General features: G+C 50.9%; 1 protein-coding gene across 5 annotated transcripts in view; it reads right to left on the reverse strand.

Annotated features, from left to right (window-relative positions):
• Positions 1-24,298, reverse strand: part of LOC138583279 (zinc finger protein 514-like) — a 178,096-nt gene that overhangs the window by 26,666 nt on the left and 127,132 nt on the right. For 4 of the 5 annotated variants that reach the window (XM_069655380.1, XM_069655379.1, XM_069603825.1 and 1 more), the window contains one exon: positions 7,370-7,486. The exons of the other annotated variant lie outside the window; for it this stretch is intronic. In XM_069655380.1, coding sequence (XP_069511481.1) covers positions 7,370-7,486 — 117 coding nt within the window. The remainder of the gene's footprint in view (positions 1-7,369; positions 7,487-24,298) is intronic. 5 annotated transcript variants of the gene reach the window in all.

Here is a 24,298-nt window from a genome sequence, read left to right on the forward strand (position 1 = left end):
ACCCCAAGGTTTCTTAAGACACGAAACCGGAAAGATTATTCTACTTGGTTGAATGCTTTCTCCGCATCCAATGAGACGAGAAGCGATGATTGCTGTGTGATGGCAGATTCCTCGATCCGGTGACAAACCTTACAGATGTTATCATAGGTCTGTCTACCCGATATAAACACTGATTGGTCTGGACCTACCAATTTAGGCAGCAATGCCGAATGCCTATTGGCCAATACGTCGGTATAAATCTTTGCATCTAGATTGATTAATGCAATGGGTCTGTAAAACACTGGAAGGCTCAAAAGTTTATTTGGTTTAGGGAAGACCACTAGTTTCGCCTCGTCCATTGTTGGAGTAATTCTCCCCTTAGTTCCAAAGGAATTCAATAATTTGCTGAGCAACGGGATTAGATGCTGTTTACATTTATTACAAAAACATGATGGATAACCATAGGGCACCGGGTACTTATTCAAGGGGAGGGCTTTGATTGCCTCTTCTACTTAATTTTCCTGAATTTCCCTTTCAAAGTCTTCCCTGTCTGAGTTGGTGATTTTGGAGAATGGAACTATACCCCAAAACAGTTCCTGTTTATCCCGTTCTGGATTCCCTGAAGAATACAGTTCTGAATAATAATCTGTGAACACCTTCAGGATAGCAGTGTTCTCCGTTACACTGGTGCCTCACTTAGTCGTCATCTTGAAGACTGTCAGCAACCGGTCTGCCTTGTTAGCCCCCACTTAGAACCTTTGTTTCATATATAAGGTTTTCTTCACGCGTTTGATACTGAGCAAGCCTAGCTGACCCTGGGTGTGTCTAAATGTCCGCTGCAATGCTTTGTTCGAGCGGTTCACAAGGTTGCACAATACTGACGCCAGCTGGTTCTCCAGATCATTTTCCATCTGCTGTCTCTGTTTATCCTGAGTGGCCTTTATTGCTATTAACTCTACCCACAGTACCGCCTTGAACAAGTGCCACACCGTCTCTTGAGCCACCCCTTGGTGCGCATTTTCTGAAAAATATGAGTCGATTTTGCCCCCAATGGTTTCTGGCAGGACCGGGTCCAGCGGGAGGTCCGACGGGAACCCGCCCTCTTCACAGACCCCTGGGGTTTCTTGAAATGTCTAGTTTTACTGTTAATGAAGCGGGTTCCGACAGGGCTATAGATCCGAGATCCACCTCTTTTACTCTCCCCATAAGTCTTGTGGAGGCACATATATAATCAATCCAAGATAGAGAGGAATGGACGTGGGAGCAACATGCATACCCTTTCGCTTCCCCTCTAAACCCTCTTCATATATCGTGCAGCGCCAGCGCCTCAATCCTCTGCTTCAATGCCTTCGACGGGGCCTGGCCATGGTGGGCCGACCCCTGGCTCCGGTATACATGCGGTACCCATGTCAAGTGAAAGTCCCCTGCAAAAATGATGTCCCCTTTGGCGAACACCTTTAGCTTCGCCTGTGCCCCCCGTAGGAAACTATCCTGGCCTGTGTTGGGAGCATCAACGTTTCCCAGCGTATATGCCTGGAGGCGAGAGTGGGGGAACTGGAAACCAGGATAGTGGAGGTCGAAACATCCATATACGAACACAGCTACAAGATTGAGAAAGGGGCGGACAGGCTGGCCATGTTAGAAGCTAAGTGTTAAGCCCTTGAACTCAAACAGAAGGACTGAGAAAACCGCTCCCGCCACAATAACATACGCCTGAGAGGTATCCCCACATCCATACCAGAGGCGAATTTGGAGCATTACGTTAGCAACCTCTTTCGCTTTATCCTGACACTACCGGATGACACCCCCCTGGTGCTCGACAGAGTCCACCGAACCAGAGTTAGGGCCAACTCCTCAACCCCGCCAGATGTCCTAGCCAGACTACACTATTTCAAAGTCAAGGAAGAAATCATGCGGGAGGCAAGAAACGCTCTGTGAATACTATTCCAAGATGCTTCTATCTCCCTAGACCAAGATCTCGCCTCAAGCACACTTCTGAAAAGAAAAGCACTAAAACCAGTCACAGAATGGCTGAGGTAGAAAGGCACGCCATACCACTGGGTCTTCCCCCAAGCCCTAATCTTCACCTGGAATGGGAGCGTCCGCCACATTTGCAAAGTGCACGAAGCGGAGAGACTATTGAACCCAGATGCGAGAGATGGAACCATCCACAAGGACGATCCCTCAGAACAGGAAGAACCACAGGAGCACAACCGCTCATGGTCATGCACTGAGCGGCAGCGCTGGAAAACCAGGGGCCCCCCACTCAGAGGCAAACACCCAAGTAAAGTCGGCTAAAGCGGGGCGACACCGGTCCCCCCGAATCCCCAGACCAAACAAGCACCGCCAAATTCCAGAGGACAGCCTCGACCGCGAGCTACACATCGTACCCCCGAATCAAAGCAATACACTAATCTTAAATGCAGCCATCACCACCATACAGCAGAGGTCCAAGGGCCTCATTCTCAGTTGAATGCGTTGGCCCAGCCGGAGTCCCCATTGGTCGAAGGCTGGACCAAACAACCAAGTTTTGTTCTGCGAGGGGGGAAATAGGGTGGACACTGAATGGGGCATAATTCACCAGAACAGGACCCAAATCAATCAATGGACGCCCGCGCGGGCCGGTGAGAAACAGAGTTTAACAGCACCCACCATCCGCATCCAGATCCTTGGAACACCACCTAGCCCAACTGGAGGCAGATATAGTCTGCCTACAAGAAACCCACCTCCTGGCCACGGATGAGCAATGTGTCAAATACCAAAGATTCCCGAAAATATATTTTGCATCCTCTGGTTAGAAGAGAGGAGGGGTGGCGATCCTGCTCAGCCAATCAGCGATCCTATCAAGGGTCACAGTCAAGCGGGACCCCGAGGGAAGGTTTTTGCTAATCAAGGGCCTCCTGGTTGAACTCCCAATAACTATCATAGCAATCTACTGCCAAAATGAAGCCCAGGAACGCTTCCTATGTAGGATTCTCCCAGTGTTAATGTCTTTTGCAGAAGGCAATCTGCTAATCGGAGGCGGTTTCAACCTCACCCTGGACCCAACTATGGACAAAACCCTACCGCCCTCTGGAACAGACTTCTTGAAGGCACTGGGGTTTGCGGAATTCCTGAGAGAGACGGGAACGGTGGATACCTGGAGGCTGGCGAATGATAAAGCTTGCGACTACTTCTTCTCTCATGCCCACAGAGGCCTCTCCAGAATAGACCTCTTACTTGTATCAAGCGTGCATTTCCCCTGCATCGCAGATATCCACATAGGGCTAAGGGTAATCTCCGACCATGCCGCAGTCGTAGCGCAACTCCAAACAGAGGGTCTACCAGCACCACGGCAAAGGACCTGGAAGCTGCAGGACTATCTCCTCACGGACATAGCAGACAGCCAGGAACTAGCAGAAACTTGAATCAACTATTTTGCTGAGAACTTAGGCAAAGGACCCACGGAGGTTACGGTTTGGGACGCCATGAAGCCGGTGGTTCGAGGGGTGGCCATAAACTGTGCAACGGCACACAAGCGCAGGCACCAGCGCAGACTCTAAGAGCTGGAAACGGAGTTGGCCCAGAAAAGAAGCAAACCACAAAAAGCACAAAATCGACAAGGTCATGGAACGAGCTTCGCAAAGCTAAAGTAATCCTGGAAATGCACCTGGCAGACCGAACAGCCCAAGCACTAATATACACGAACCAGTATTACAACCTGAACAGCAACAAAGCCAACCGTCTGCTCGTGCACAAGCTCAGGAAAGTACACACCAGAAACAACATCACAATCCTACGGGACCGAGATGGGATTCCCCGCTGCTCGGACCCCGCAAAATTAACCATCATGACCGAGCACCACAGAAACGTGATGTCGGGGAAGCCCAAAGAGGCGGTCGCTCACATCGTCTACCTGCAAAAGGTCCCAAGTCTGGCCCACCATCCGCAGATCGACTCCCTGGAGGACCCCATAACCCCGGAGGAGGTAGCAGAAGTGATCCGCTCAATGAACAACATGGCTCCGGGCCCCGACGGACTGCCGGCACCATTCAACAAGAAATTTAACCACATCTTGGCCCCCCACCTAGCCTCACTCTTCAACTCTTTCCTGGAAACGGGCTCCACCACCCCCTCCATGGAAGAATAAATCACGATCCTGATCCCGAAACCCGGGGCGAACCCAGAACTCTGCTTGTCATACCGCCCCATTGTCTTAATGAATGTGGACTCCAAAATCTTCTTGAAGCTACTGGCAGGTAGGCTCGCCAGACTCTTCCCGGACCTCATCCACCCGGACCAAACGGGCTTCATCCCGGGCCGTAACACCATGGACAACATCAGAAGCACCTTAAACATCATCGAGAAGGCCAACATAATAGAGTTAGACGGATCACATAGGGCTGACAGTGCACAGATTGGTCTAATATATAGTAAAATCGATGATTGGATGCAATCCAACTGGATGTGCCTAAACGACTCCAAGATGGAACTCATGTTGTTTCGTTCCAGCCGACTACTAGACAAATTGGGAGGGGAGTACAAATCATTCCAGATAAAGGAGGCCATCATAACAGTATCCAAGCAGGTCAAGACTCTGGGTGTGATGATGAACTCTTCCGTTAATTCAGATAAGCCTTAATGGACAATTTGCAATGCACCACTAGGACAGACTGCTGCCACCAACATGTGTTTTCCTATCTCTTTCTTTAACTGCGCTTATCTGAGGAGTACCCTCCTCCACTATGAGTCAAACTAGGGAATGGCAGCGAATACCAACAGAGTGTTGCAAGTCACCAGAAAAAGTGTCTTAATTGCCTGTTGCTTTTGTCCACTGATTGCCTGCATCTGGCAGATGAATGTGAAGTGGCCTCTGTTTTGGGGATTAATGTCACTTAAGATGACAGCTATGGTGCTTGTTTGATTAAACATGTTTCCTATTCTTCATTAAACGGCTCTGCTGAGCAATGCATGGCAATCATGGGACGCATACAAAAATGTCAATTTATCCACAAAATCTCTGACGAGTGAGAAATTAGGAAACCAATAGCTGCTATGGAGCGACTTCACTTTACAATACCAGACCTATCTGTTACAGAGGGAGACGTATGTGCGCACGCGCGAGCCTCGTTTGGGCTCATGCATGCTCATTCCAAATAAATGCGTCCCGAACGGTAGTTGCCGCCAGGACTTCACCAGCACCAGACGTGTGTTCGTGTCTCACTCAGGATGCGTGCGTGTGAGTGTATGTGAGGCGGCCCGAGGCATCCACCGGCAGTAACATTGGCGACGAGGGCGGCTGCTCGAAGGAGGATCACAATTGCGCATGCAAGTGCAATGACCATCAATCCTTCCTCCGACGCGGCCTGTATCCGACGCTCAGACGGTCGGCCATCTTGAATTTACCCGTGGCGCAGTTGGGGCCCGCGAGTGTGCTCGTGCGCTGCCCATGGGCCTATTTCTCATACATTTTTGGAACTTTCGTGGTTTCCCCAGATAGGGGAGGCCCATTAAAAAAAAAAAAAAGAACAAAACAATGAAGAGCCAGCAATACATGCCCAAAGGCCCAGCTCAAGTGGGTCACTAAAGAAGGAGCCTGTACACTGCGCAGACTAATCATCCAGGTCAGTGGCTGACAGTGAAGGGACACTCCAGAAGACCAGGTTTGCAGCCTCAGTCACATGGGTGAGGTGACTGTACGACCTGCGATAATGAGTGACACAGATGGGGAAAATACGGCACCTACACGGGTGGCACTTTGGCAGCATGGCAATCTGGCACCTATGCCGGAGTACGATACTTCGGGTCCACCCTCCAAGTTAGGGCCCAAATGGCTTGTATGGATTAAGAAGTTGGACATGTTCTTTAGAGCGATAGGGGAAGATGATGACGATGCAAAGGTTGCTACACTTCTGTACTCAGCAGGAACTGAGGTGCTACGCATCTATGAATCACTAAACTTTCAAGTGGTAACATATGCCGCCGTCAAGACTGCTCTTCGGAACCACTTTATTCCGCTTTCTAATGTAGACTTTGATAGGTTTGTGATGTGTGGGGAAAGGCAAGACGACGATGAATCCCTGGACCAGTTCTGTGCACGGCTGCGCTAACTATCGAGCACGTGCAGGTGGGACAATGAGGAGTTGATGATAAGGAACCAACTAAGTTACGTAGACAAATCCTGCGAGAACCGGGAATGACTTAAGTCCAGATCCTAGATAATGGCAGGATATACGAACTAGCAGAAAGCAGCGGGGCAAAAATGGACGCCGCTGTTTGCCCCAGCAAAGGGGAGGAGGCATTTGCTCTAGGGAAATCTGCCACGTCGAAGTCCTGATGGAGCCAAAAGTGCCAAGACACAACTCCTGCCCAGGGATCCCCAGCTGTGTGCCAGTATTGTGGGTACGATATACCACATGCTGAGGATTGCCCCGCCAAATCAAGAGTATGTGGGAGGTGCCGCACACCAGGCCACTACGGAAGAATGTGCCGAGTGGCAGCTCCAGTGATGACACACAGGGGTCCTGCGAGGGCGAGTGGGAGTAACTTTCGGAAGCCGCAGAGCATAGCCACATTGGAACAAGACGCACAGAGACTAAATATTGCTGAGGACGAAGACATTTTCTTCATATCTAACATTGCCACGGGAGCCAAGAAAAGGAGGCAACCCACCTGTGTAGTGGACATTAAGGGTTACCCGACACCAGTCCTCATTGACACAGAAGCATCTGTGTGTGTTCTGGCTACGGAACACTACAAGGCTATCTCCGACCCACCGCAGCTGGACCAGTCTAATTCCTGAATTTTCACGTTCGGAGGCGATTAGCCTCTGCAAATACAAGGGGTATTTGTCGCACCAGTTACCAACGGCCCCAATGCAATCAAAGCTCATTCTTATGTAACTGACGTCAGACCAAACTCTCTCCTGAGCTGTGCAGCGTCAGAGGCCCTCAACATTGTCCACTTCATGCTGGCAGTATACCAGACAGACATTGAGCAGCTCCTGTGCAAATTTGAGAACATATTCCAAGGGGTGGGCAAACTTAAAGCGGCACCGGTTCAACTACACATTGACGAGACCATAAGACCTACTGCCCTTAAGCATAGAAGGATTCCCTTCCACCTCAGGCCTCAAGTGGAAGAGGAACTGCAGACTCTAATTGAGATGGACATCATCGAGAAAGTTGAGGGGCCCACGCCCTGGATATCGCCAATTTTAGTAGCGCCCAAACCCAAGCAACCAGGTGCTGTCCGGATCTGTGTAGACATGCAGTTGCCTCATACAGCAATAAAAAGGGAGCGCCACATTGCTCCAACTCTGGACGATATAGTAAGTGAATTGTGACTTCTCACAGCTAATGTTTATTGGCTAATCCCAGCAATGCAACAACATATGGCATTGAAAACACACCTGAGCAGGGCACTGTGCTGCGTTCACCTTGATGTTGATACGCATAAACCATAGGACAACCCTCTGGCTCTTCTTCTGTACTCCTAGTGTTCTTACACCCACCTGGGGAGTGAAAACCTATTGGGCAAGATAAAACCAATTACAATAAAATAACATTTATAAGTAAACAGTCATCATTCTGTAGGGCGGTTGTGTGGAGCAAGGTTGCAGGCTGCAACCTCTGGAGAATCCAACAGTGCTGTGAGGCTCCACAGGTGACACAGGTGTGCTGCACAAATGCATAGTACCATAACCTAATATGACAGTAAATTTAAGTTACTAAACTAAATGTGTCCTACTAATGGGAAAATGAAACCTTTGGTGTTAAAACAAATCATTAATTGTTCATTCTATGTCAAGACGGAAGGCAAGCATTATGCTTCAACTTTTATTTATTTTACACTTCAGCAGTTTCAACAAAACACACAACAAACACTGAAAAGTATCCTCCTATCACTTTTCTTCTGTTGAAACTACACGTCCCAAAGTCTCTGTAGGTCTATATTGCCCAGTCCAGCTATGACACACTTCCTGTTCCTGGACGACTCCTCTTCTTTTACTGCTCTTCAGCAGATAAGTACCATTTTAACATTTCTCTGTGTTTAGCACATGTGAAGTTGATAGTTACACAAGAGAAGTGGTTAATGTGCGAGAATATATAGTATACGTATAGTTATAAATGCTTCTAGTGTTTACAATAGAAGGAGAACAAGTTACTCTCTTACCTGGTAACGTTCTTTCGATAGGATGGTCCAACGACGTATTCCATATCTATGACAGTAATCACCACAGCTGTTCTGCTTCGGAAAATCTTTCGGCGTCTGCGTCGATGACGTCGATACGCTGTCCTCGAGGGCCTCCGTCAAGCCTCCGTCACCGGATTTTATAAGTAGGACGCACGTAGCCTCAGTTGTAGTTTTTTCCCAGAACGTGTGGCACCAATCTTCTGCCAGTATGACCACAGGAAGCCTTGCGGAAACGTAAGCTGCAATAGCATAAGAAATTCTGTAGCGGGGTAGGCAGGGAGGGAGCGATATGGAATACGTCATCGGACCATCCCATCAAAAGAACGTTACCAGGTAAGACAGTAACTTGTTCTTCGAGGGGATTGGGTCCTCCGACGTATTCCATATCTATGACAGACTCCCAAAGCAGTACCAACGTCAGGAGGAGGGAAAAGAATTTAGAATATACAAATTTAGAATGCCCAATCAAATTGCAGAGTAAAGGATCGCCTTGCCAAAGGCCAGATCCTGCCCATGGATAGAATCTAGGGAGTAGTGACGTAAAAAAGTATGGACCGAAGCCCATGTGGCTGCATCACAGATGTTACGAATAGGAACACCCCTCTGCAGGGCGGTAGAGGCAGCCATACCCCTAGTAGAATGGGCCTGTAAACCCACCGGAGGGTCCTTACCCGCCAGACGGTAACATTCAGTAATTGCCAAGATAATCCATCTAGACAAAGTCCGTTTAGTCACAGCTTGTCCCAAACGCCTTCCAGCGTAACCAATAAAGAGCTGATCGTCCACTCTGACCCCGGACATGCGCGAAATGTAGAAACTCAAAGCTCTCCTAGGATCCAGCTTATGGAGCCTCTCCTCTTCCTTACCAGGATGCAGAGGAGGATAAAATGCCGGAAGAATAACCTTCTGGCTGAAATGAAATTCCGACACCACCTTCGGAAGAAGGACGAACTCGAAGGACAACCCTGTCCTTATGAAACACAGTGAAGGGTGGCTTAACTGAAAGTGCCTCTAACTCACTCACTCTGCGAGCGGAAGTGACCGCAACAAGTTTTCAGGGTCAACAGTCTCAAAGGACAAGAATGCAAAGGCTCAACGGAGCACCCATAAGGAATTTCAGAACAAGGTTCAAATCCCAACCAGGCACCTGGAAAGGTGACGGAGGGAACACATTAGTGAGCCCTTTCAGAAACTGAGAAATTAAAGGAATTTTAAAATAAGAACACTCCTCAGACAAGCGCTTAAATATGGACAGCGGCGCCAGGTAACCTTTAACAGTACCCACTTGCAAGCCCCTGTGGGCTAAAGAAAGCAAAAAAGACAGAACCACAGGAATGTCACATGAAAAAGGATCCACATTCTTAACCCTGCACCAGTCGCAGAACTTTCTCCAACGGCAACGGTACAGGGACTTTGTTGCCGGCCGTGTGGCCGAAAGCAACACCTCCATCACGTCTTCAGGGAGATCCCAATCCTTATACCTCAACCTTTCAGAAGCAAAGCGTGAAGGTTAAGGGATCTTACCTCTGGATGGAGAACCTGACCCCCCTCCCGTGAGAGCAGATCGTCTCGGTAATGAAAGACGACGTGGAGGGCAGATGGACAAGTCCAGAAGGTCTGGGTACCACGGCCTCCGGGCCCATGCCGGAGCAATGAGGATCATCTGGGAACCGAACCTCCGTAGCCTCCGCAGCACTTGCAGGATGACGGGGACTGGAGGAAACGCGTACAGCAGTGGGAAGGACCAATCCACTACGAACGCGTCTCCTAAGGCTCCTCTTGGAGCAAATTCCCGCAAGCAGAATCTTTCGCACTTCCGGTTGACACTGGAGGCGAAGAGATCCACTTGAGGGGTCCCCCAAAGGGCGAAGATCTCCAGGAGAATCTCCTGAGCCAACTCAAACTCATGATAGATCGCGCTCTGCCTGCTCAGTGCATCCGCCGTCTCGTTTTCGTCTCTGGGCAGATGAACTGGCGAGATCGAAATGTCCTGCTGGATGGCCCAGAACCAGAGCTGCATCGCCTCCCTGCACAGAGGAAGTGACCCTGCCCCCCCCCCTTTTTGTTGAGGTAGTGCATGGCCACTTTGTTGTCCGTCAGAATCAGAACATTCTTCCCTCGCACAGTTGACAGAAAAGCCTTCAGGGAAAGCCTGACGGCCCTCAGCTCCAACAGACTGATATGTAGTCTGGACTCCGACGGAGACCAACGACCGCTGACTGTCAGCTCGTTGGCATGAGCTCCCCATCCCGTGAGGGATGCGTCCGTCACGATCGTCACCTCCGTGCAGGACAGCCAAAATGGAGCCCCCCTCATCAGATTGCCTTTGACGGCCCACTACAGAAGGTCCTGGGCGACCGAGGGCGGCACCTGAACGGGGTCCGACAACCTGCCGGAGAACTGTGACCACTGAAGCTTGAGGGTCCATTGCAGAGATCTCATCCGCAACCTGGCCTCTGGCACCAGAAGAATGCAGGATGCCATGAGGCCGAGCAACCTCAAGAACTCGAATGCCGGGAGCGTCTGGGCAAGTTGAAACTTGTGCACCATCTGCTGAATGTGAAGAGCCCTTACCTGGGAGGGAAACACTGCCCCCGGGATGTGTCGAGCACCGCTCCGATGTACTGGAGCCGCTGTGTTGGCATCAAGTGGGACTTCTTTAAGTTGAGGGAGAAGCCCAGCTTGTGGAGGGAGTGGCAGGTGACGGACAGATGATCCAGGACTTGCTCGTGAGAGCGCGCCCTGATCAACTAATCTTCCAGGAAGGGGTAGACGTGAATCCCCCCTTTCCTGAGATGTGCTGCCACCACCACCATGAGCTTGGTGAAGACCCTTGGGGCGGAGGTCAATCCGAACGGCAGGACCCGAAAATGAAAGTGCGAGTCGCCAACCGTGAACCTCAGGTACTTCTTGTGCTTTGGAAGGATCACCACATGAAAATAAGCGTCCTTGAGGTCGAGTGACACCAACCGGTCCTGAAGTTGAAGGGCCTGGAGGACATGAGAAAGAGTAACCATCTTGAACTTGTCCTTCCTGAGGAGCTTCTTCAAACTGCGCAAGTCCATGATGGGTCTCAATCCCCCGTCTTTCTTCGAAATCAAATAATAAGGGGAATACCATCCCTTGTTCCTCTCCGCTACAGGCACCAGTTCTATGGCACCTTTCTCCAGCAGGGATTGAATTTCCTGCGCAAGGAGCGGATCCTGAGTCTTCAAAGAGTGATTCCCTGGTGAATTGTCGTGAGGCCTCTGCCGGAAAGGCAGACAGTAGCCGTGGTCTATGATCTCCAGAGCCCACACATCTGAAGTAATGGCATGCCATTCCACAAGATGCTGTGCCAGCCTTCCCTCAACCGGAGAAGCATGGGCCTCATGACTGAGCTTAAGCAGCTGCGGCAGTGTCTGAGGGCAAAGAAGCAACTGCTTGCGCGGCCTTGGCCCCTTCAAGTACCTTGTTTTCCACCTCTGGCACTCCTACGGTTGCCCCTTTGACTTGCAGCTCCTCTCGATTTACTAAAGGACGAGTAATATCGAAAGGAACCTCCCCTCCATTGCTGTCCCCTAGGACGAAAAGGCGGAGGTTGACGAACTGCAGCGCCCAACGACTTTGCTGCAGCTTTGGAGGTCTGCAACCTCTCAAGGCTCTCGTCAGCCTTGCTGCCAAAAAGATGGTCACCATCAAAGGGCATGTTGAGGAGCCGGGCTTGCACATCAGGAGCAAACCCCGACTTCCGCAACCACGCAAACCTGCATATCACGGTGCTCGCTGCCATGGACCGGCAGACGCAATCAACCATGTCCAGACCGACTGAAAAGACTCACACATGGCATCCTTGCCATCCTGCACAATAGCAAGGAAACCATCCCGTTCCTTCCCTTTGGGAATATGATCAGCCGCTAGGGAAATACTGTTCCACAGAGTGTGCGTGAAACGAGACAAGGCACAAACGGAGTTGGCAGCTGGAAGCGCCATACCCCCAGAAGAAAATACCTTCTTCGCCCAGCCGTCAAAACGTTTGTGGTCCCTATCAGGAGGGATGGTAGGGTACGCCGCCTGCTTTGCTGGGGCCGTAGCCGCCTGCACCACCAAACTCTCTGGAGTAGGGTGCCTGGTCAAGTAGCAGGGGTCGCCACTTGCTGGGCGATATTTCTTCGGCAAGGACTTGCTCACTGCCGGGAGACTCTACGGAGAAGTCCAAGCCGCAGCCACCCTTCTCTGCAAGGCCATATGGAAAGGTAGTACCGGGTCAGTTTGGGGACCTTGGTCGAGGATATCAGTCAGATCATCCTGCTGAAAATCCCCAGTGGGGGCAAGCCACCCCAGGTAATCCGTGACCCTCGACATCAGGCGCCGATAAGAGGAGTTGGCATGCATGCCAGGCTCAGGCCTACCAAATTCCACCTCCGGAGAGGTGTCGAGCCCACTGGCGTTATGCAATGACTGGCGCAGGTCCTCAAGCTGGCTATGACCAGAAAGGAGGCCTTCAGGAACCTCTGCAGGAACCTCACCTCCCTCAGACCCTCATCCACCTCAGAAATATAATCTAGAGGCTGGAAAGAGGGAACTGAAAAAGGAACAAAGACATGCTCTTCCTTAGCCAGAGCCTTTCTGGGGGAGTTCCCCTGTACCACGAGGCATCACCGCACAAAGCCGCCTCGAAAGGCGTTGATGGAATCGGCGTCGAGCACAGCGGCGACAGTTTCGACGGCGTCGACACAGGCCTCGAGGGCGGAGCCCCAAGCGTGTCTCTCAACAGCCTGGGCGCCGATGGCATCGATGACTTCCTCGGAGGCGGGGCCTCGAGAGAGTCCGTCGACGACCTTGGTGCCGCCGGCGTCAAAGTCTTCCTCAAAGACTGCACAGGTTCTCGCGGTCTCGAGGGCGTCGAGGACCGGGACCTGGAACGGGCATGCCTAGAACCATCCTTGTCTGACCGGGACCTCGAAGGCACCCGGTGGTCGTGACGACTGCTCGAGCCCAAAGGCGGACGAGCGTTGTCTCTAGCACGTCCACGACTGGCGTCCACAAACGGCGCGGATGGACCAGAGCTCTGCGATTGAAAAATGGCTAACATCTCCTTTCGTAAGGAATCCCATTCCTCAGGAGTGGAATGCTTGTTGGGACAAGCAACCCGCCGACAGGAGGAGTCCTCGGAAGAGGACGGGGAAGGCGACCTGCCTCGACGAGGCAGAGGAATGGCAGGAACGACTCCCAGACCGAGAACCCCCAGACTCACGACAACGATGTGGAGAGTCGCCCCTCGAATTGTCCATCGAAAAGACCAGTGGAACACAACTTCCGGGGCTTGGCCACCTTACCGACCGACAGCTTCTTCTTACGCTCCCGCAAGGCCTTCGATGTAAGCGATTGGCAGTTGACACAGTCGTATCATGGTCCTCCCCAAGGCACCAGAGGCAAGCGTCGTGCGTATCCCTTAGCGACATCTTGGACCCGCACACCCGACACTTCTTAAACCCGGACCGCGGGGTCGAAGAAGCCGAAGACATCATGCTCACAAGTAGCAACAAAGAAACAGGTTCGAAGAACTGAAAGAACAGGATTCAGTAGAATCGAGGTACGCCGAGATCTCGGAAGCGAACACGTTTGTGGAAAAAACGGAACTGAGGCTACGGGCGTCGTGCGTCCTACTTATAACATCTGGTGACGTCGGCTCGACGGAGGCCCTCGAGGACAGCGTATCGACGTCATCGACGCAGACGCCAAAAGATTTTCCAAAGCAGCACAGCTGTGGTGATTACTGTCATAGATATGGAATACGTCGGAGGACCCAATCCCCTCGAAATACACATTACTACTTATTTTTTGTAATAGATAAGTGTGTCATCGACTGGAGGTCAGGAGCACATTGACAGTGACAGCCACGATAGGCGCGTTAGCAGATGCAGTTTTGTTTGTGCAATTTAAGTTCGTGTCATTGTGCGGCACCGAGGCGGGCACACATTACCAGCACGCCTGGGGGCTTGCCCGATCTCGCTGCCGCGATCCTTATTAGCCCCCCCACCCTCGCGTGGGTGGAGTAAGCGTGCACAAAGAGCTTCCCGCCCCTTCCTTTGGAGAGGCAGAGCCAGGAGTCTGTGTCGCATCAGTTCTACTGTGCGATTGGGACGGAGTGATTTTTAAAACAAACTATTAATATACAGTAGCCCGCGCTACAGATTTCAGCAGAACTAAGCCTACGCTGCGAGGACAGCGACTAGCAGCACAATCCAGCTGATCTCAGTTCTCGGAAGAGCAGAAAAACGGTAAGTACAGGCCGTGTGACAGAGAGGAGCCCCCTCTCAGCTGGAATTGCCCAGGGACAGTCAACAGGGAGACAATCGGCCACAAAAGAATAAAAAAAGACCAAAGACTGGTGCAAGCCCCAAAAAAATAAAATGTATATATATAGGAGAAAGAAAAAAAACTGTAATAAAGAAAGTATTGCGTGGCACAAGGGGTGAAACCCTTACAGGAAGACTGGAAACACTGGAAACAATGCTAAGCCAAGCCAGAGAGAGAGCACCAGTGAGACAGACAGCATGCCCCTCGACAAGAGGGCCGAAGGGAAGTAACCACAGTGCCAGGCCTCATGACCCCCTTCCCAGGGGAAGATAACACGGGTAAATAAGACCCAGGCTCAGAAGAAGAGCCAACAGAAGGAGTCCTATCCTTACAGGAAGAGGAAGAGAAAGCAGAGGAAGAGTGGGTGAAACCCAGCAGGGGCAAGAAAGCCTGCAAGGAGAAACATCTGGACTAAGAGCCCCAGGAGATCCTAGATATGTTTGACCCAGACAGTATCCGGAATCCCAGGTCCTCTGACTGGCAGCCCTCCCTGAGAGGGATGCAGTACATGGCCCTGAGGCTAAGGAATGCCCTGGACACGGAGGTGAGACAACGCCTGCGAGCAGAATGGCCACAACCAGTCCTCCCAGGAAAAGTGGCAGAGATGCCAGAGTTGGACCCGAGGATTCTGACCTTCGTGCCAAAGACCAGCAAGGACCCAGGAAAGGGAATAGACAGGTCCTGGAGGAGCTGCCAGGAAAAAGTGCTGGACATATCGGGTCCATTGGCAAAAATAATAGATCTAGCGGAAAGAGCTAGGGACACAGGATAAGAAGTGGACCCCGAGACATTGGCAAGCTGGACGCAGAGAGCAGTCTGCCTACTAGGCAACGCAAACTGTGCCATCTCCTCGGAAAGGAGAAGAAGACTGCTGTTTTTAAGCACAGATACTTCACTGGAGAAGGCACAAGTGTCCATACGCAAATTCTTCCTAGCAGAGTTTTTGCCAGAACCGGCCACTATTGGGGTCGAGCAGGTCAATTTCAAGGAGGTTAAAGACCCCAGAATCCTAGAGCACAGTACTGGGAAAATAAACAGCAGGACTCCTTCTTCCCAGCCAGAGGAAAATTCCCGAGAGGGTGCAGAGGAAGAGGAGCCGGTCGCGGCCAAAGCTTTACACCAGGTGAGAGTCACATAATACCTGCCAGTGGGGCAGAACAGTGATTTTCTGGGACAATTGGTACGCGCATTCCAGCAATACTTCGGATTTGCAAACCATCAGAGGTCTGCAACTGGAATTTATCCAACAGCCGATGCAGGCACACTGGCCTCCATGGCCATACTTAGCGCAAGCAGAACAAGAGCGTCTAGACCGCGAACCGATACAGCTAGAGAGGATGGAGGCCATAGAGAAGTGCTGGGAGACCCCCAGATTCGTAAGCAATATGTTCCTGGTCCACAGAAAGGAGAAAGTGCGACCAGTCATAAACTTAAAAAAGCTGAATGACTGGATTGTGTACCGCCACTTCAAGATGGAAGGAATACACCAGCTCAGGGATTCCCTAAGATAGGGACACTGGTTAACAAGGTTAGACTTGAAGGATGCATACCTGACAGTGCCAGTACAAGAGGAATTCAGGACTTTCCTGGCTTTCCGCTGGAACGACCAACTATGGCAATTCAGAACAATGCCCTTCGGTCTAGCCTCAGCACCTTGGGCTTTCACCAAGTTGATGAGACCAGTAGCAGCAGCCATGCGAGAGAAGGGTATCAGGACGCTTATATACCTGGATGACCTGCTGCTCCTGGCCGAGGAGCGAGAGACGCTGGTATACCAGAGAGCATGGGTACAGGACCTCCTGACGTCCTTAGCGTTCTTAGTGAACGTAGAGAATTCCGACACGACGCCGGCACAAAAGCTAGACTTCCTAGGTTTCGTTCTAGATACCAGAAAAGTGACTCTAGAATTGCCAGCATGGAAGATAAGGGACATCAAGAATGAGATCAGGGACTGCTTGAGCAAGCAGACAATATTAATCGGAGTACTAGCGAGGATAGTAGGGATGCTAGCAGTGTCGATTCAAGCTATCTTCCCATGTCCACTGCACTATCGAGTGCTCCAGAGACTAAAAATAAGGCACTTGCAACAAGGTCTGAAATATCACCAGCAAATACCCTTAAACCAGGAATCTGTTACAGAACTGGAGTGGTGGTTAACGACTATGGATGCCTGGAACGGTCGTGCCATTTTTCGGAGATCGTCCAGATCTGATCATAGAATCGAATGCCAGCCGCATAGGGTGGGGGGAAAGATGCAGATCTCTAGAAACCGCAGGGAAATGGAGCGAGGAGGAACTCCACCGTCACATAAAGTGCCGGGAGCTCCTAGTGGGTTCCTCGCTATCAAAGCATTCACGAAAGGCAGAGTGAGTTCATGTGCACTTCTCAAGATGGACAATATATCAGGTATATAAACCACCTAGGAGGGACGAGGTCCTGACTACTAGCGCAGCTAGCGAAAGACTTTTGGAATTTCTGCCTCCAGTCGGGGACTTCAGTGACCGCAGAATATCTGCCGGGAGCACTGAACGTGGTGGCCGACTGGAACTCGCGATACCCGACAGACTCCAGCGACTGGAGGCTGAGCAAAGAAGTTCAGAGCCTGAATCAGCTGTGGGGTTGGGTTCACACAGATTTGTTCGCGTCTCGCCTCAACGCGCAGACACCCAGCTACTTCAGCTGGAGACTGGATCCAGGCGCTCAGGGCACAGACGCGTTTCTCCAACAGTGGGCAGGAGAATTACACTACGCGTTCCCTCCCTTCGTGATGCTGAGCAGGCTTCTAGCGAAGTGTTGGAGGAAGAAAGCGGAATTGTTTTTGATAGCGCCATTGTGGAAGTCACAAGTGTGGTTTCTGACGCTAATGAAGCTGTCGACAGACATACCTCGAGTTCTCCCAGTTGGAGAGTGGCTTCTCACTGACCCAGCTGGGTCATCTCATCCTCTGAGAGTGAGAGGGTCTCTCCCGCTAATATCGTGCAGAGTATCAGGAGATGCTGGGCGCTGCCAGACATTTCGGCAAAGCTGCAGAGCTCATTGCAGAATCGTGGGCACCATCCACTAGGGGAGCTATGACGCGGATTGGGCCAGGTGTTCGAACTGGTGTAGAGGGAGAAATGTTCATCCCATTATGGCCCCTATAGTAGCTATATTGAATTTTCTGGCACATCTGTTGCAAGATGGGAAAGCGTTTAGGACCATCGGAGTGTATAGGTCAGCTATCTCAACAGATCACTTACTGACGGAAGGAGTCCCAGCAGGGGAACATCCAGCGGTAGCTAGGCTCATAACAGGGGCGAGGAATAAAGCTCCACCAGAGCCGAGATATAATAAAGCATGGGACGTGACAGTAGTGCTGCGGCTACTAGCGAGCTGGCCAGCGGACAGGTTTCTGTCACTGAAACAACTATCTGTCAAATTAGCCATGTAATTATGCCTATTATACTGAAAGAGAGTAGCAGACGTCAAAGCACTTGAGATTAACAGGGAGTCTTACGGACCAGAAGAGGTGATGTTTTCAATAGTCAGAAGGACTAAGATGGGTACTACTACAGTTCAGTGTATTATCCATATTTACAGAGTAACCTCAAATGGTGTGTAGCGAAGTGCAGAGCAGCAGGCACTACACAGCTATTAATAGCGCGCAGAAGACCTTTTCAGGCAGTAGCGACAGCCACCATAACATGGTGGGTAAGAGGTGATGCAGATAGCAGGCATCAACCTCAATTTGTATGGGGCACACTCAGTAAGAGGGGCAATGGCATCCAGACAGTTCACAGCAGGGGTGTCTCTGCGGGATATTATGCAGGCAGCTGATTGGGCTAGCGATTATACCTTTAAAGAGTTCTATTTCAAGCCGATTGAAAGTTTAGCTACGACTGTATTGGGTAAGCTTTGAACAGCATAATGCTCGCCTCCAGTCTTGACATAGAATGAAGATTACCCCTTCTAATTGCGCTCGGAGTATTAATTCTATTAAAAACTAGGAGGCGAGCATTATATTGCCATACGGTCATGTAATGTCTAAACTGTATGTAATGAACAATGGATACGACAAGACAAGGACTCCACCCTATGATGTTATTTGTATGATCCTTAGGGGAAGACCAAAGGATAATTGAGAATCGAGGATCAAAGGGTTGAGGTCTGAGAGAAGCAGACTAGTTGTAGTGCAATGCGGTTACATAGAGTCTGTGACAAGTTGAAATGGTTCGCCCTGTTGGCGGGACATTGTTAAAAGGTTCAAGGTTTGCAGTTCAGAGTTGTAAACAGAGAGGAGGAGTCCAGAAACAGGAAGAGTGTCATAGCTGGACTAGGCAACATAGAACTACAGAGACTGTGGGACTTGTAGTTTCAAGAGAAGAAAAGTGATATGAGGATACTTTTCAGTGTTTATTGTGCGTTTTGTTGAAACTGCTGAAGAGTAAAATAAATAGAAGTTGAAGCATAATGCTCGCCTCCTAGTCTTTAATAAAATTAATACTCCCTGTGCAATTAGTAGGGGACATCTTCATTATATCGTTTACCCGGATCAGCGCAAACAAAACTGAGTATGCCCTTTCAAATACAGTTGTAGCTTTGACACAGTGATTTCCTTTCCCAACATTCCACCCACTGTCGTAATCTAAAGGAGCCGATCAACAGCAGTTTCTAGCAGCTTCTTTAACATAAAGCGCAGCATAAACTGAACGCGACAGTAACAGACCTGAAATAGACACCATGTGTAAACGTCAAATGCAAGCAGCCTACTTCAAACACAGTTACCCATTTGTTAAAGTCTTTCACACAATTATAAAAATACAGTCAGCCTTCTGTACAGTAAAACTTCAGTGTCATCAATATACATAGCTTCCACTAATGCTTGCTCTCCAGTGCCTCGTCGACAGTCGGCATAGAGGCATACCACTCACGATCAACCAGAAAACTGTGTGCTTTTTCTTTCCTAGCCAATGGTTTAGGCTCAGAGTTAAGGCAGGCATTTTGGACTTTACCTTGGAATTTCCTTGGCAGAACTGCCCTATGACGTGTCCCTAGGTATCTGCTACCAGTTGCCAAATATGGAAAGCGGCTGCAGTTATCACCAGTGACACAGCCCCAAAAGTTGTGCTCCAGACTTGTTATGAAGTGTAGTTCTATTATTTCTTTTTCATTGTTTAAGTGCATCCCAACACGAACTCTGTAGAGCAAGGCGCTCAACTGCCACTTTTGTTGCAGAATCCTTCGTGTTCCGGTATTGGCCGTTCCCTTCATAGCGGGTACCAGCCTTCTTGGTCCTTCGATGGTATGGAGCTCTCCTTCTCAGCATGCAGGCCCACATAGGGGAGCTAGAGGTTGTAGCTTCTACTTTCTGTGATAGATACACTAGTTGTATTTTTGCTTGTGAAAGGCTTATGGACCCCACTGTCGCATGGATCCACGCAGGTCACCCTGCCCTTGTCAGACAGGTCTTACTGTTGCCATGTGCTGAATGCTTAGCCACTGGCAAGAAGTTCCCAAAACCAAATGGGTTCCTGGAATATGAGCTCTCCACTGAGATGGGAGTGACCATAGCCTACTTATCAGCGAACATGGGCCAGTCAAACTCAGAAATTATCCAATTCTGGATAACCACCTTTGAGAAGAGCAAGTTACTTTCTTACCTGGTAACGTTCTTTCGATGGGATGGTCAATGGGATGGCCGACAACGTATTCCATATCTATGACAGGCAATGTCCACAGCTGTGCTGCTTCGGAAAATCTTCGGTGTCTGCGTCCTGCGTCGATGACGTCGATGTGCCATCCCCGAGGACCTCCTCCGACGGCTGATGTCACCCGATGTGATAAGTAGGACGCACGACGCCCATAGCCTCAGTTATAGTTTTTTCCCCCAGAACGTGTGCCACCAGTTTTCTGCCAGTCAGACACACAAGGCCTTGGGGAACGCAAGCTGTAATCGCAAAAGAAATTCTGCAGCGGGGAAGGTAGGGAGGGAGCGATATGCAATACGTCGTCGGACCATTCCAATCGAAAGAACGTTACCAGGTAAGAAAGTAACTTGTTCTTCGAGGGGATTGGGTCCTCCAACGTATTCCATATCTATGACAGACTCCCAAAGCAGTACCAAGCAAGGAGGTGGGAAAAGAATTTAGAACACAAAGCATGCCCAATCAAATTGCGGAATATAGGACTGCCTTGCCAAAGGCCAGATCCTGCCCTCTGATGGAATCGAGGGAGTAGTGACGTACAAAAGTATGTACTGAAGCCCAGGTGGCTGCATCACAGATGTGACAAATAGGAACCCCCCTCTGCAGGGCAGTAGACGCAGCCACTCCCCTGGTAGAATGGGCCCGCAAGCCAGCCGGAGGGTCCTTACCCACCAAGCGGTAACACTTGGAGATAATCCAACGAGACAAAGTCTGTTTCGTCACAGCTTGTCCCAAACGCTTTCCAGCATAACCAATGAAAAGTTGATCATCCACTCTGACCCGCGACATGCGCGAAATATAAAAGCTCAACGCTCTCCTAGGATCAAGCCTATGGAGCCTCTCCTCTTCCTTACCAGGATGTGGAGGAGGATAGAACGCCGGAAGAACAACCTTCTGGCTCAAATGAAATTCCGAAACCACCTTCGGAAGAAAAGAAGGACGAACTCTAAGGACAACCCTGCCCTTATGAAACACAGTGAAGGGTGGCTTAACTGAAAGTGCCTGTTACTCACTCACTCTGCGAGCGGAAGTAACCGCAACCAAAAACACAGTTTTCAAAGTGAACAGCCTCAAAGGGCAAGAATGTAAAGGCTCAAACGGAGCACCCATAAGAAACTTAAGAACAAGGTTCAAATCCCAACCGGGCACCAGAAAAGGTGACGGAGGGAACACATTAATGAGCCCTTTCAAAAAATGAGAAATTAAAGGAATCTTAAAATAGGAACACTCTTCAGACGAGCGCTTAAAGATGGACAGCGCCGCCAGGTAAACTTTAATGGTCCCCACTTGCAAGCCCCTGTGGGCCAAGGAAAGCAAAAAAGACAGAACCATGGGAATGTCACATTCATAAGGATCCACATTCTTAACTCTGCACCAGTCGCAGAACTTTCTCCAACGGCAACGGTACAGAGACTTTGTTGCTGGCCGAAAGCAACACCTCCATCACGTCTTCAGGGAGGTCCCAATCCTTATACCTCAACCTTTCAGAAGCCAAGCGTGAAGGTTGAGGGATCTGACCTCTGGATCGAGAACCTGACCCCCCTCCCGTGAGAGCAGATCATCTTGGTAGGGAAGACGACGTGGAGGGCAGATGGACAAGTCAAGAAGGTTCGGGTATCACGTCCTCGGGCCCACGCCGGAGCAATGAGGATCATCCGGGAACCGAACCTCCGTAACCTCTGCAGTACTTGCGGGATGACGGGGACTGGAGGAAACGCGTACAGCAGTGGGAATGACCACTCCACCACGAACGTGTCTCCTAAGGCTCCTTTTGGAGGAAATTCCTGCGAGAAAAACTTTTCACACTTCCGGTTGACACTGGAGGTGAAGAGATCTACTTGAAGAGTCCCCCGAAGGGCGAAGATCTCCAGGAGAATCTCCTGTGCCAGCTCCCACTCGTGAGAGATCGTGCTCTGCCTGATGAACAGCCGAGATCGAAACTTCCTGCTGGATGGCCCAGAACTCGAGCTGCATCGCCTCCCTGCACAGAGGAAGTGAACCTGCCCCCCCCTTTTTGTTGAGGTAGTGCATGGCCACCGTGTTGTCCGTTAGAATCAGGACACTCTTTCCTCGCACAGTCAGCAGAAAAGCCTTCAGGGCAAACCTGACGGCCCTCAGCTCCAACAGATTGATATGGAGTCTGGACTCCGACGGAGACCAACGACGGCTGACTGTCAACTCGTTGGCATGAGCTCCCCATCCCGTGAGGGATGCGTCCATCACGATCGTCACCTCCGGCCAGGGCAGCCAAAATGGGGCCCCCCTTCATCAGATTGCCTTCGACGGCCCACCACAGATGGTCCTGGGCGACCGAGGGCGGCACCTGAACAGGGTCCGACAGCCTGCCGGAGGACTGAGACCACTGGAGCTTGAGAGCCCACTGCAAAGATCTCATCCGCAGACGAGCCTCTGGCACCAGAAGAATGCAGGATGCCATGAGGCCGAGCAGTCTCAAGAACTCGGACGCTGGGAGATTCTGGGCAAGTTCAAACTTGTGCACCATCTGCTGAATGTGAAGAGCCCTCACCTGGGGAGGAAAACACTGCCCCAGGGATGTGTCGAGCACTGCTCCGATGTACTGGAGCCGCTGCGTTGGTGTCAAATGGGACTTCTTTAAATTGAGGGAGAAGCCCAGCTTGTGAAGGGAGTGGCAGGCGACGGACAGATGATCCAGGACTTGCTCGGGTGAGCTCCCCCTGATCAACCAATCGTCCAGGTAGGGGTAGACGTGAATCCCCCCTTTCCTGAGATGCGCTGCCACCACCACCATGAGCTTGGTGAAAACCCTCGGGGCGGAGGTCAATCCGAACGGCAGGACCCGAAACTGAAAGTGCGAGTCACCAACCGCGAACCTCAGGTACTTCTTGTGCTTGGGATGGATCGGCACATGGAAGTAAGCATCCTTGAGGTCGAGAGACACCAACCAGTCCTGAAGTTGAAGGGTCTGAAGGACTTGAGAGAGAGTAACCATCTTGAACTTGTCCTTCCTGAGGAGTTTGTTCAAACCGCGCAAGTCCATGATGGGTCTCAATCCCCCGTCTTTCTTCGAAATCAAAAAATAAGGGGAATACCATCCCTTTTTCCTCTCCGCTACAGGCACCAGTGCTATGGCGCCTTTCTCCAGCAGGGCTTGAATTTCCTGGGCAAGGAGCGGATCCGGACTCTTCAAAGAGAGGTTCCCAGGTGGATTGTCGTGAGGCCTCTGCCGAAAAGGAAGACAGTAGCCGTGGGTAATGATCTCCAGAACCCACACATCTGAAGTAATGGCTTGCCACTCTACAAGATGCTGCGCCAGCCTTCCCCCAACCGGCGAACCATGGGACCTGGCCTCATGACTGAGTGGTAGCGGCTGTGGCGTTTCCTGAGGGCAAAGAGGCAACTGCCCGAGCGGCCTTGGCACCTCGAGTACCCTTGTTTCCACCTCTGGCACTCCTACTGTGGCCTCTTTGACTGCTCGCTCCTCTCGCTTTACTGAAGGACGAGTAATAGCGAAAGGAACCTCCCCTCCATTGCTGTCCCTTAGGACGAAAAGGCGGAGGTTGACGAACTGCAGCGCCCAACGACTTCGCTGCAGCTTTGGAGGTCTGCAACCTCTCAAGGCTCTCATCAGCCTTGCTGCCAAAAAGATGTTCACCGTCAACGGGCATGTTGAAGAGCCGGGACTGCACATCAGGAGCAAACCCAGACTTCTGCAACCACGCAAACCTGCGTATTACGATGCTCGCCGCCATGGACCGGCTGACACAATCTGCCATGTCCAAACCCGACTGAACGGCCTCACACATAGCATCCTTGCCATCCTGAACCATAGCAAGGAAACCATCCTGTTCGTCCCCTTCGGGAATACGTTCAGCCGCTAATGCAACACAGTTCCACAGAGTGTGTGTGAAACGAGACAAGGCACATATGGAGTTGGCCGCCTGAAGCGGCATACCCCCTGAAGAAAACACTTTCTTCGCCCAGCCGTCAAAATGTTTGTCGTCCCTATCTGGAGGGGTGGTAGGATACGACGCGTGCTTTGCCGGGGCCGTAGCCGTCTGCACCACCAAACTCTCCGGAGTGGGGTGCCTGGACAAGTAGCAGGGGTCGCTACTGGCTGGACGGTATTCTCGCGACAA

Source organism: Ambystoma mexicanum, chromosome 3q (assembly GCF_040938575.1).
Source record: "Ambystoma mexicanum isolate Mex_15411 chromosome 3q, UKY_AmexF1_1, whole genome shotgun sequence".
NCBI classification, from domain to species: Eukaryota; Metazoa; Chordata; class Amphibia; order Caudata; family Ambystomatidae; genus Ambystoma; species Ambystoma mexicanum.